At 36.3% G+C, this 13,987-nt stretch overlaps 2 protein-coding genes across 4 annotated transcripts in view; one reads left to right on the top strand and one right to left on the bottom strand.

Moving 5' to 3' along the window:
- Window positions 1-13,987, top strand: part of MGAT4A (alpha-1,3-mannosyl-glycoprotein 4-beta-N-acetylglucosaminyltransferase A) — a 124,531-nt gene that overhangs the window by 56,736 nt on the left and 53,808 nt on the right. For all 3 annotated transcript variants that reach the window (XM_044263875.1, XM_044263873.1, XM_044263874.1), the window contains exon 5: window positions 10,646-10,779. In XM_044263875.1, coding sequence (XP_044119810.1) covers window positions 10,646-10,779 — 134 coding nt within the window. The remainder of the gene's footprint in view (window positions 1-10,645; window positions 10,780-13,987) is intronic.
- Window positions 4,599-5,218, bottom strand: LOC122916451 (U6 snRNA-associated Sm-like protein LSm3). Its single transcript, XM_044263881.1, has one exon. It carries the CDS (start codon window positions 5,181-5,183, stop codon window positions 4,875-4,877), a length of 309 nt encoding a protein of 102 aa, XP_044119816.1. The 5' UTR covers window positions 5,184-5,218; the 3' UTR covers window positions 4,599-4,874.

The following is a 13,987-nucleotide window of genomic DNA, read 5'->3' as shown; positions in this document are numbered from 1 at the left end:
CCCACCCACCTCCCATCTGGCAAACACCAGCTTATTTGCTGTACTTCAGAGTCCTTTTTTTGGTATCTTTTTTGTTATTTGTTTTGTTTCTTAAATTCCACATATCAGTGAAATTGTATAGTATTTATCTTTCTCTGACTTACTTCACTTTCCATTTATAGCCTTAAGGTACATCCATATCGTTGCAATGGCAAGATCTCATTCTTTTTTATGACTGAGTTGTATTCCATTATATGTATGTACCACACCTTGATCCATTCATTTATGGATAGAAACATAGATTGCTTCCATATCTTGGATATTGTAAAAATGCTGCAGTAAACATAAAGGTGAATATATCTTTTTGAATTCATGTTTTCCTTTTCTTTGAGTAAATACCCAGTGGTGGAATTAATGGATAGTTCTATTTTTAGTTTTTTGAGGAACCTCCATTCTATTTTCCACAGCAGCTGCACCGGCTTGCATTTCCACTAACTGTGCATGAAGGTCCCTTTTTCTCTACATCCTTGACAACACTTGTAATTTTTTGTCCTTTTAAATTTAGCTATCCTGACAGGTATGAAGTATACCTCATTGTGGTTTTGATTTGCATTCCCCTGATGACGTTGCACATCTTTTTATGTCTGTTGGGCATCTGTATGCTTTCTTTGGAAAAATATCTGCTTAGGTCCTCTGCCCATTTTAAAATTAGATTTTTGGTTTTTTTTGGTATTGAGTTGATATGAGGCACTTATTGGATATATCATTTGCAAAAATATCTTCTCCCATTCACTGGGTTATCTTTTTATTTTGTTGATTGTTTCCTTTGCCGTGCAAAAGCTTTTTATTTTTGGTATAGTCCCAGTAGTTTATTTTTGCCTTTGTTTCCCTTGTGTGAGGAGACGACTCCAAAACAATGTTGGTAAGGCTTGGACATTGGTTCAAGAGATTACTGCCTATCTTTTCTTTTAGGGGTTCTTGTGGTTCCATGACTCATACTTAGATCTTTAATCCATTTTGAGTTTGTTTTTGTGTATGGTGTAAAAAAGTGGTACAGTTTTCCCAATACCATTTATTGAAGAAACTCTCTTTTTCCCATTGTATATTCTTGCCCCCTTTGTCACAGATTAATTGACCGTATAAGTATAGGTGTATTTCTGGCTTTTCTGTTCTGTTCCATTGATCTGTTTTTATGCCAGTACCTCCCATACTGTTTTTTTTTTCCAATTTATTTATTTTCAGAAAAACAGTATTCATTATTTTTTCACCACACCCAGTGCTCCATGCAAGCTGTGCCCTCTATAATACCCACCACCTGGTACCCCAACCTCCCACCCCCCCGCCACTTCAAACCCCTCAGATTGTTTTTCAGAGTCCATAGTCTCTCATGGTTCATCTCCCCTTCCAATTTACCCAAAAGCATACTGTTTTGATTAGTACAGCTTTGTAGTATATTTTGAAATCTGGGATTATGATACCTCCACCTTAGCTCTTTCTCAAAATTGTTTTGCCTATTTAGGGTCTTTTGTGATTCCATACAGATTTTAAATTCTTTGTCTTAGTTCTGTGAAAAATGCTATTGTTATTTTGATACAGATTGCATTGAATCTGTAGCTTGCTTTGGGTAGTATGGAAGCTTTAGCAATGTGGATTCTTTGAAGCCATGAGCATGGAGTACCTTTCCATTTGTTTGTGTCATCTTCTGTTTGTTTCATCAGTGTTTTTTAGTTTTTGGAGTATGGATCTTTCATCTCCTTAGTTAAATTTATTACTGGGTATCTTACTCTTTTTGGTGCAATTGTAAATGAGATTATTGTTTAATTTCTCTTTCTGCTATCTCATTATTAGTGAATAGAAATGCGACTGATTTCTGTGTATTTTGTATCCTGTGAATTTATTGAATTCATTTATCAGTTCTAGCAGTTTTTGGTAGAGTCTTTGGGGTTTTCTATGTATAGTATCATGTCATCTGCAAATAGTGAAAGTTTTACTTCTTCTTTACCAATCTGGATGCCTTTTATATCTTACTCTTGTCTGATTGCTGTGGCTAGGACTTTGATTCCTGGGGTGAATAACAGTGGTGAGAGTGGACATCCTTGTCTTGTTCCTGATCTTAGAGGAATAGCTCTCAGTTCTTCACCATGGGTGTGATGCTAGCTGTTAATTTTTCATATATGGTCTTTATTATGTTGTGGTATGTTCCCACCAAATCCACTTTGTTGAGAGTTTTTATCATGACAGATGCTGGATTTTGTCAAATGCTTTTTCATTTATTGAGATGATTTTATGGTTTTGTCTTTTCTCTTATTAACATGATGTATGATGTTGATTTATTTGTGTATATTGAGCTACCTTTTCTTCCTTGGAATAAATACCACTTGATTATGGTGAATTATTTTTGTCATATTGTTGGATTCAGTTGGCTAATATTTAGTTGAGGATTTTTGCATCTATGTTCATGAAAGATATTGGCCTGTAGTTTTCCTTTTACTTAGTACCTTCCTCTGGTTTTGGTGTCAGGGTAGTGCTGGAACTCATAGAATGAATTTTGAAGCTTCCTCTTTTTTTTTTTTTCCTAATAATTTGAAAAGAATAGGTCTTAACTCTTTAAATGTTTGGTAGAATTTACCTATAAAGCCATCTGGCCCTGGACTTATATTTCTGGGGAGTTGTGGTGTTTTGTTTTTTTTGTTGTTTTTTGTTTTTTTTTTTTAAATTACTGATTCAATTTTGTTGCTAGTAATTGATCTGTTCAGATTTTCTATTTTTTCCTAATTCAGTTTTGGAAAACTGTATGTTTCTAGAAATTTATCCATTTCTTTCATATTGTCCAATTTGTTGGCATATAGCTTTCATAATCTCTTATGAAAATTTAAATGCTTTTGTATTTCTGAGGGGTTGATGTTATTTCTCCTGCTTCATTTCTGATTTTATTTATTTGAGTCTCTCTTTTTTTCTTGCTGAATCTTACTGAAGGCATATTAATTTTCTTGATCTTTTCAAAGAACTAACTCCTGGTTTCATTGATCTGTTTTACTGATAAGTCTCTGTTTCATTTATTTCTGCTGTAATCTCTATTATTGCCTTCTTTCTGTGGCATTGGGCTTTGTTTGTTCTTTTTCTAGCTCCTTTAAATGTTAGGTTGTTTACTTGAGATTTTTCTTGTTGAGATAAGCCTGTGTTGCTATAAATTTTCCCGTTAGAATAGCTTTTGTTGCCTCCTGAAGATTTTGGGCTGTTATGTTTTCATTTTCATGTTCTCTGTGTATTTTTTTAATTTCCTCTTTGATTTCTTGGTTGATTTCTTTGATTCATTGTTTAGTAGTTTATTATTTATCCTCATGTATTTGTGTTTTTTCCAGATTTTTTCTTTTGATTTCTAGTTTTATACTATTGTGGTTTAAAAAGATGGATGCCATGATTTCAATCTTTTCCGATTTATTGGGACTTACATTGTGGTCTAACGTTTATTTGATCTGTTCCGGAGACTGTTCCAAATCCCTTTGAAAGGAATGTGTAAACTGCTGGTTTTGGATGAATGTTCTGAATATATCTAATTTATTGTTCAAAGCCATTCTTCCTTTGTTGATTTTTCTGTCTTGATGATCTATCCATTACTGTAAGTGGGTATCTCCTAATATTATTTTAGTACTGTTAATTTCTTCCTTTCTGTTTGTTATAGTAGTTTCATATATGTAGGTGTTCCCATGTTGGGTGCATAAATATATACAATTGTTACATCCTTTTGTCAGGTAGTTCTCTTTATCATTATGTAGTGTCCTTTGTCTTTTTTTTTAGTCTTTATTGCATAGTCTGTTTTGTCAGATAGAAATTGTGCTTTCCCAGTTTTGTTTTTACCTTCAGTTTGCACGGTAAATGTCTTTCCATCTCTTCATTGTCAATCTGCATGTGTCTTTCAGTCTGAAATGAAGTCTCTTATAGACAGCATATATATGGTTCTTGCTTTTTTATCCATTCAGTCACCTTCTTGTCTTACTGTCTTTTGATTGCAGTATGTGGTCCATTTATATTTAAAGTGATTATTCATAAGTATATACTTAATGCCATTTTGTTCTTGTTTTAGGGTTGTTTTTGCAGTTCTTCTCTTGCTTTTTCCTCTATGGTTTGGTGGATTTTGTTAATGTTATGCTTGGATATCTTTCTCTTTGTTTTCTTATGTATCTATTACAGGTTTTTTTTTTTAATTTGTTACCATTATATTCATATAGAACATCCTATATAGTCTAAATTCATATAGAACATCCTGTGTAGTCTATGTAGACCTATAAATTGGTGGTCACTTAAGTTTTGAACCCATTCTAAAAGCACTGAAGTTTTTCTATGTGCCTCTCCCCACTTCCCTGCCAGTTTATGTATATTATGTCATACTTATATACTTCTGTGAATCTCCTGATTGATTTTTATAGTTATAATTTATTTTACTGCCTTTGTGCATTAGCCTCCATACTGGTGTTGTAAATGATTAGTCTACTTTTATTATATGTTTGCATTTTATTTTATTATATCTGTGAAATTTTTTCCTTCCATAATTTTCTTTTTTTTTTTTTATCAAAAAAGGAAACATCACGTTTAATTTAAAAGAAAAACAAACCCAGAAATTGTCTGAGAAAACAACAGAACAAATTAATTCCTGAAAAATGAGTTCTGCATCTTGGTGATCACATTTATTGAAAGCATTGGAAAACAAATTTAAATGCCCGTTAGCGTGCAGAATTTTTGAGTTATCTGTAAATCAACTCATTTCAGGAGTGGAAGAATCCTTGGTCACTTCTTAATATCAAAATTTACGCAGGTTTCTCTTTTGAATGTCTTCTACATTTAAAGAGGCAATCATACAAAAACTCCTATATTTCAGACACGGTAAATTCTTTGTTTCAGCCAACTCTTAATGGAGGGGCAACTAGTACAACACCATCTCCCCGGACAAAAAGCATCGGAATATTCCGTTTTGTTGATTTATATATCTCTTCATATGTTTCCTCATCAATTTCTATAGTAGTCACAGTTTCTTCCACATCTCCCAATATCATATTTAAATGCTGATCATAAGCATGTAATCTGCCTCGAAGCTCTCTGTCATTTCTCATTTTCACATAAATTCGCTCATCCAGGCTGAGCCTGATGAGATCCAGGGGCTCTTCTACGGTGTTGGTGGTTTGTTGCTGGTCCACGTCGTCCGCCATGTTTCAAATCCTGCGCCCTTTCCCCACCTTCCATAATTTTCTTACACTAAATTATTGCCTGTTCTTTCTACTCTTCTTTAAAGAATTCCCTTTAATGTTTTTTTCTTTTGTTTTGTTTTGGTAAGCCTAGTTTAGTGGTGATGAACTCCTTTAACTTTTGTTTGTCTGGGAAGGTCATTATCTCTCCTTATATTCTGAATGATTGCCTCACTGAACACCAATAGTGTTCTTGGTTGAGTGTTTTATCCTTTTAGGGCTTTGAATTTATCTTGCCACTGCATTCTAGCCTGCAAAGTTTCTGTTTTAAAATCAACTGTTAGGCTTATGTGGTTTCCCTTGTGTATGACTGTTTTCTCTTGCTGTTTTTAAAATTTTCTCTTTATCACTTGTTTTTGTCATTTTAACTATTATATGTGTTGGTGTGGACCTCCTTGGGTAAATTTTGTGGGGGGCTCACCGTGCTTCCTGGGTCTGGATATCTGTTCCCTCCCTGGAACAGGGAAATTTTCAGCAATAATTTCTTCAAATAAGTTTTCTGTTGCTTTCTGTCTTTTGAGATCCCTGAGAAGTGAACATTACTGTGCTTGATGATATTGTTGAGTTCCCTGACCCCATTTTCATTTTTTATTATTCTTTTTACTTTTTGCGGTTCAGCTTGGTTGCTTTCCATTACTCTGTCTTCCACATCTCTGCTTAGTTGTTCTGCCTCTTCTCTTCTGCTGTCAATTTGTTCTAGTGTATTTTGAATTTCAGTTACTGAATTTTCCATCTCTGACTGGTTCTTTTTTATATTTTCTATCTCTTTGTTGAAGGTCTTACTGAGATCCTCCACTTTTTTCTCAAGGCCAGTGAGTATCTTTATGACCATTACTTTGAATCCCTTATCAGGCATATTGCTTATATCTCCATTTCATTTAGCTCTCTTGCTGTGATTTTTGTCCTGTTCTTTCATTTTTGCCATATTAGTTTGTCTCCTCATTTTGTCTAACTCTGTGTTTGTTTCTTTGTATTAGGGAAATCAGCTCCATCTCCTGATCTTGAAAGTAGTGGCCTTATGAAGAGGTTTTGTGGTGTGTTGTAGCACAGTGTCCTCTGTTCACTGGAACCAGGCACTTCAGGGATGTCTCTTGTGTGGCTATGTGGGTCCTACTGTGTGACTGGATTGCATTTACCTTTAGTCTAGTTGTCTGCAAGGGTCTATTTTTAGCTATTTGGGGTACTTTGGTCAGGGTTTGGTCCCTGTGCTTTTAGGGGGCTTGTAGTAGGTTAGCAGTCAGATTGGATGCCTGCCCTTAGTCTGTGTGCTCTGGGACTGCAGGCACACTGAGCTGCGGGGCACTATGTCTGCACTGCCGGTTATAAGGTTTGGCTGCTGGGACTGTGGCTACACTGGTTTGTATGGTTATATTCCCTTCTCCCCAGGACAGGAGTCACTTTGGAGTGGCACTGGTCCCTGCTGGGGTTGCTTGCATGGTGTTTGGGGAAGATGTGGCTTTGGAGGCATGCCTGCTGAGTGGGTCAGGTTGCATGTGGTACCTCCAAAAGGGAAGGCAAAGGTGGGACACTTGGTGTGAGCAATATGTGTAGAGAATGTTTGTGGTGGTTCCACAAGTATCTGGCTATAAAGGGGGGGGTGCCAGGGTAAAAGAAAGGCACTTGCTAGCACTTTTGTTCTTGAAGTCTCCTAAAGATTCCTGCACCTCTAGCACAAAATGTGAGCTACCCCAGGCACTTTCCAAACTGCTTCTGCCTTGCAGTGTCTCTGCAGAAGTATTTGCTATGCTGGCTCTTTGAGGGTGGGGACACAGTTTTCTGTTATCCTCCAGCTCTCCTGAAGCTGATCCAGCTGATTTAAAAATACCTGGAGTTAGGGTCTGCTGATTTTAAAACTTTGGAAGTTAAGCCCCACTGGTTTTCAAAGCCAGATGTTATGGGGACTCATCTTTCCAGTGTGGGTTCTCCATACCTGTGGTGCCTGGTGTGGGTTCTGCTCCTCTCCCTCCTTGGTGCTTTGGTATCCCTCCTGTGTGAGGTTAGTCTCACAGAGGTTTGGTTCCTAAATGCATTTCTGCCCCTTCTGCCCCTCCTGTACTTCTCAGTGTGGCCTTCTCTACGATAGACTGTTAAGTCTCATGTGCCAGTTTTTGAGTCTTTTCCAGAGTTAGTTGCACTGTGTGTCCATGAGCTTAGGATCTTACTGCTCTGCCATCTTCTCGGAAGTCCAGATATGACAGATCCCTTTTTAAACCCCAGGAAACTCTTCATCTCAAAATGGAAGAGAGGAGTATGGCGTCTACCTTTTGGGGCTGTCTTTTAAACCATTTGGATCTTAGTGTTCTTTTTGGGGGGATGGTGGTTACTGCTTTTTAAATTTTAATTCCAGTATAGTTCATATATAGTATTCATTTCAGTTGTACAATGTAATGATTCAGTAATTTTATGTATTCCTCAGCACTCATCGTAAGTGTATTCTTTAACACCTATTTTATCTATCTTCCCACTCACCCCTCTGGTAACCATCTCTTTGTTCTGTGTGGCTAAGAGTCTGTTTTTTTTGGTTTGTGTCTTTTTATCCCCCTTTGTTTTGTTTCCTAAATTCACTATAGGTAGAAATCATATAGTATTTGTCTTTGTCTGACTTAATTATTTCTCTTAACATTATACACTATTGCTCCATCCATGTTGCTGCAAATGGCAAGACTGCATTCTTTTTATGGCTGAATAATATTCCAGTGTGTGTGTGTATACACCACATCTTTATCCTTTCATCCATCCATGGACACTTGGGCTGCTTCCGTTATTGGCTATTGTAAATAATGCTGTGGTAAACATAGGGGTGGTCTTATTTTTTGGATTAGTGCTTGCATATTCTTTGGGTGAGTACCCAATAGTATAGTTACTGGGTCATAGGGTAGTCTGTTTTTAATTATTGAGGAACCTCCGTACTGTTTTCTACAGTTGCTGTTCCAGTTTGCATTTCTGCCACTAATGCATGAGGATTTCTTTTTTTCTCCACATCCTCATCAAACCTCTTGTGTTGTTGATTTTAACCATTCTGACAGATGTGAGGTATTATCTCATTGTGATTTTGATTTGCCTTTTTCTGATGATGAGTCATGTCAAGCATCTTTTCATGTGTCTTGTTGGCCATCTGTATGTCCTCTTTGAAGAAATATCTGTTCAAGTTTTCTGTCCACTTTTAAGTTTTTTGAAGATTATTTTTTTGTTGTTAAGTTGTATTCTTTATTTATTTTGGATATTGACCCTTTATCAGGTATGTCATTTGCAAATACCTTTTCTCATTCAGTAGGTTGTCTTTTAGTTTTGTGGATAGTTTCTTTTGCTATGCAGAAGCTTTTTATTTTGGTGTAGTCCTGATCGTTTATTTTTACTTTTGTTTTCCTTGCCTCAGAAGACATACCTAGAAAAATGTTGCTATGGCCCATGTTAGAGAGATTATTGCCAATGCTCTTGTCTAGGATTTTTATGGTTTCATATCTCACATTTAGGTTTTTAGTCTGTTTTGAGTTTATTTTTGTATATGGTGTAACAAACTGGTCCAGTTTCCTTCTTTTGCATATAGCCAAATTATGGATGTTAGTATTGTTATTTGCAGAATCATAGTAGTAGACTCATTGAGCTCTGATCTTCCAGCTTCCTTTCAGTTTCAGAATTTCATGAATTCTAAGTATTTTGTAGCATTTCTGATAAATTTTTAATTACTGAGACTTAAATGTTTTTAATATTTGCAAAATATTTTCTCTACTGGCTTTTTAAAAGATGTTATTTTTAAAAACTTCCTGTGGATTATAGTCCTATTATAACACAATATATGCATTCTTAAAATTTATTATACTATATAGAATTGTTCAATAAAAGGAGAAAAGTCAGTATCGCAGTGGTCAGAAACTTTGTTAGTTACATGTACAAAAAGACAAAAAAACAGCAGTTTTACACATGCTAAATGATTAAGAAATACTAAGTACTACAATAAATAAGGTACTGAATAATGCTTGAGGTTTGCCTGTTAAAATGGGCTTCAAAAGGACTGCCACTTGGAAGATTTTGAGAAGTGTGATACAAGGCAGGTTATCTGCAATCTGGTGGAAATTTCAACACTAGATGTAGACATATGTGGTTCTTCATGTGCAGCAAACTGAGGCAGCTGGTAGAAGTTAGAAGTGTATACTGTTTGTGTATTTCTACATTGCTTGGTTCCGTTTTTTGAGCTCATTTCAAATGGTTGCCGTTTTCTGTGTTTACCTAGTGAATGCTTGTCCCAGAGGAGAAATTGCACCTAAGCAAATGCGAAATCCACATGATGCTTAGATAGTTGCTTAATACATTAATCTCTCAGGAAAAAATTTGTGTTGCAAAACAACCATTATAGCAGAGCTGGCTATAATTTTAGCCTTGAAAAAGTTGCACGGATAGTACACACAGTGTTTTCATATACCTCACCCAGTTCCCCTAAATGTTCAGATTTTGTATAACCATAATATAATGATCAAAACCAGGAACTTGACATTGATGCTGTCATGTTAACTAACCTTAGAGCCTCTTCAGGTTGTCATTTTCTCATTCTTTTCTTGTTCCAGGATCAGACAGACTCAGGATCCCATATTTCATTTACTTGTCATGTTTCCTTCATCTTCTGTCATCTCTCACAGTTCTTTATTCTTTCTTTGTTTTTCCTGATCTTGACACTTCAGAGAACACCTGGACAATTATTTTGTGGATTATCCCCCCTAATTTGGGTTTGTCTGATATTCATGGTTAGATTGAGATTATGCATTTTTGTCAAGAAAACCACAGAAGGGATGTTGTGTCCTTCTGACTGCATTATATACATGATATCTGAGACACTCGGGGTTTTTTGAGACATTAATTTTTAAGATGTGTTCAGTGTTTCTATTTTTTACTTGTGTAATATATATTTAATACTTTACTGTCACTTTTTTTTTTTTTTTAAGATTTTTATTTATTTATTTGACAGAGAGAGATCACAAGTAGACAGAGAAGCAGACAGAGAGAGAGAGGAAGGGAAGCAGGCTCCCCGCCGAGCAGAGAGCCCGATGTGGGACTCGATCCCAGGACCCTGAGATCATGACCTGAGCCGAAGGCAGCGGCTTAATCCACTGAGCCACCCAGGCGCCACTACTGTCACTTGTTTTTAATGTCTTCATTTTTAACAGTACTTTGACTTTTTTTTTTGATAAGCCCTGTGGAAAAGAATTATACTGTTATGGCTATGCTTTTATAGGCTTTGATTATTTTTCTTTGTATAGTTGTACATTTTATAGTCTATTTTGATTCCTCAATTATTATTGAGTAGTATATTTCGCTTTCTCAGTTGTTGCTATCAATTTGAGAGGGTAATAATCATTTTTGAAATACTAGTGTTATTCTATACTGTCTTTGTGAAATCTTTTTATGTAATTACTATCATTATTTTGTTTCAGTGTCAATAGTAATGGGAATTCCCACAGTGAAGAGAGAAGTGAAATCTTACCTCATAGAAACCCTTCATTCCCTTATTGATAATCTGTATCCTGAAGAGAAGTTGGACTGTGTTATAGTCGTCTTCATAGGAGAGGTAATTATTTGTCATTATTTTTTTTTTTTTACTACACGTAATGTATAAGAGTTGAAACCACAAATGAATGTTTTAATATGCTTTTATAAGCATGTTTTAAAAAATGTAATGAATAAATGTTAGATAATACATTTTTTCCTGATAGTTAAATGTAAGTCTAACTTGTTATGTTTTCCTTAACTTGTCTCCTATAGTAACAGTCCAGGAATAGAGATCTCTTGTGAGGAGGATATTATTATATACATAAATCTTTAAGAGCAATGAGTCCCCGTATTTAGCTCTCAGACCTGAATTTAGAGATTTGCACTGATTTTCTTTGGGAGTTTTGAAACCTGAGAAAGGCTTTGCGTGGGTTGGGGTTTTATCGTTTCCTTATTTTCTCTCCCCCCTACTCTGCATTCCCAAGATGCAGCCATTATTATTTTAAAAGTCAAAATATAAGGACGGGGAACATTTCTTATATTTTACTCTCCTCACAAGATCTAGGGAAAGCATATTAAATATGCTTTTTGGAAATAATGAAGGAAAAAAAGCACCTGGAGTAAATATTTTTCTAATTATCATGTAGAATTTCAGAATATGAAAGGATTTAGGACATTTTCTGGTTCTAGCATACTGGTTCGCAACTTTTCTTGGTCTCTCATGTCTTTAAAAAAATATTATTAATGATTTCTTTAATATAAAAGTAAACACATGCATGCCATTTAAAACAATTACAGAAATGTGTAATGAAAATTTACTGGTTACTCCTCCATGTAGATATAACTACTATTGATGCTTTGAAATATATTTTAAGAAATTCTTCCTATGGCTTGTATACATTTATATGTAAATGGGATCATTATATATATTTGTTCATATCATGGACATTTTTCTATGCTAAAAAGAATATCATAGCATCATTTTTTGTGATTGCAAAATAATCCATTGTATGGTTTTAACATAATTGACTTAGTTTCTGATTGATAGACATAGATTGTTTCAAATTTTTGCTCTTTTTTTTAAAGACTGCACTGTGCATTACTGTAAGTAAATTGTTGGGGACTGGAATACTTACTGATGTGGGATCCATTCCTAAATGTGTATTTGCCTGTTCATAGTCCACATACATCAAAATGTTCACACATGGTCAAAGGCCCTCCAGAAGTTGAGCTAGGTTATTCTTCCAGCTGTCTGAGAGAGACGTGTTCCCACGCTCTGTTAGATAATACTGCTAGATAATATTGGTCTTCAGGTTTTTTTGCCAACTTGATGGGTAAAAAGAATATATTTCTTTTAATTTGGATTTCTTTACCAAATGGGATTAAATATTGGTTTGTATGTCTTTTGACCCCTTGTATTTATAGAGTGTATTTGTCAATCGCATATTGTATGTCAGTAGAAATTGGAATAGTCTCCTTGGTTTATATGTCTTGTGGCCATTTGTATTTATACAAACTTTTGTCAACTAGTAGAAATTGGGACAGTCTCCTTGGAAAGCAATTTGGCAATAGCTGTTCAAATTTAAAGTACTAAATACTCAGTGACCTAACATTCTGCTTCTAAAAATTGAGGTAGTAGAAGCATTTTCAAGTGTGTAAATATATTCAGGCTTATATACACATTTATACAGCTCCTACGTATGCATTAATTAGATGAATAGAGATAATGGTCTTGTGGAACAAACATTTCATGTTGTGAGAGTTGGATTATTTGATTATGCCACTTTCTCTTGTATACACTTTTGTAAGGTTAGAATTTTGAGCATGTACTGATTTTTAATGAGAAAAAAAAGCCTTAACACCATAAATGAAAAGAAATTTGTACTTGCGTAAAGGGAAGACTCAGATTTTTTTCTTTTTTTTTTTTCTTCCTGTGTAGGGAAATCTTACTACTTCCCTACTGTGTGTTTGTTCCCTGTGTGGCTCTACTTTTTTTCTTTTTTTTTAAGGTTTATTTATTTATTTGAGAGAGATTGAGAGACAGAGATAGTGAGGGAGAGAGCACGAGCAGAGAGGAGAGGGAGAAGCAGGGACCCCGCTGAGCAGGGAGCCTGACGTGGGGCTTGATCCCGGGACTGTGGTAGGATCATGCCACCCAGGCATCCCTGTCTCTTCTTTGACCTAGACACTTCCTGGACACTTTTGGTCAGCAACTTTATGGAACTTTGCCTCACCCCAAGGAATTCTCTGTGACAGCTTCTGGGTGTCCTACAGTTGAACTGAATTCTGATGCGATCTACTTGAAGTTGAGGTCAAATCTCACAGATTAAGGGCTCGTTTGCGCAGAACTGGCTCCCATGCCCACATGCACGCATACTTTGGAGGCCAGTTGCAAGCCCTGTGTTTCTGACCAACCAGCTATAGGTTGGAGGTTCCAAAGAGCCCTCTCCTTGGGTGTGACTAATTTGTTAGAGTGCCTAACAGAACTCTGTGCAACACTTATGTTTACTAATTTATGAAAGGATATGATAAAGGATAGAGATGACAGCCAGATGGAAGGGGTGTGCAGCACAAAGTAAGTAGGAAGGGGTGCCCCTTCCATGCTCACTGAGGGCGCCATTCTCCCAGCACCTTTATTCACCAGCATGCAACCTCCCCAACCCTGTCCTTTTGGGTTTTTCTGGAGGCCTCATTACATAGTCATGACTTACTAAATCATTGGCCATTGTTGATTGATTCAGCCTCCTGGTCCTCTCCCTTCTCTGGAGGTTGGAGGGGTAGGACCGAAAGTTCCAACACTCTGATCACATGGTTGGCTCTCCTGGCAGCCAGCCCCCATCCTTCATTAGGGTGGGGCGAAGGGATGGGTCCCAAACCACCTCATTAATGTAACAGAAGAACATCTGCTGTGCTTATCATTTGTGAAATTGCCAGGGTTTGGGGAGCTCTGTGCCAGAAATGGGGCAAAGACCAAATATATATTTAATATTACAAATCACAATGCCATAACTTAAAAATTAGTTTTCAGTCTATAGGGTCAGATTTGTGTACATAAGAATTCAGGACCCTCCACCTGATCACTAAGATGTAATAACACTGGGTGTGGGGTAGATGACCCATATTCAAGGCCTGAATTCTGCCATTTAACTGCCACTTGAGCCTCGTAAGCTCAGCAGTATTGCAGGCAGGTGTAGTGAGATCACACACAGGGAGAGGTGTTGCATGCTTACAGTTCAGTGTGACTGCCTGCAGTTTTCTGAAGACCCCCGAATTGCAGTGTTTGTATA

This window comes from Neovison vison, chromosome 8, assembly GCF_020171115.1.
Source record: "Neovison vison isolate M4711 chromosome 8, ASM_NN_V1, whole genome shotgun sequence".
NCBI lineage: Eukaryota > Metazoa > Chordata > Mammalia > Carnivora > Mustelidae > Neogale > Neogale vison.
The sequence above is the reverse complement of the archived record's forward strand: the minus strand, read 5'-3'. Positions and strand labels throughout refer to the sequence as shown.

Excerpts from the sequence above, each read along its gene's own strand:
- LOC122916451 (XM_044263881.1), bottom strand. The coding sequence starts at position 5,183 with ATGGCGGACGACGTGGACCAGCAACAAACCACCAACACCGTAGAAGAG.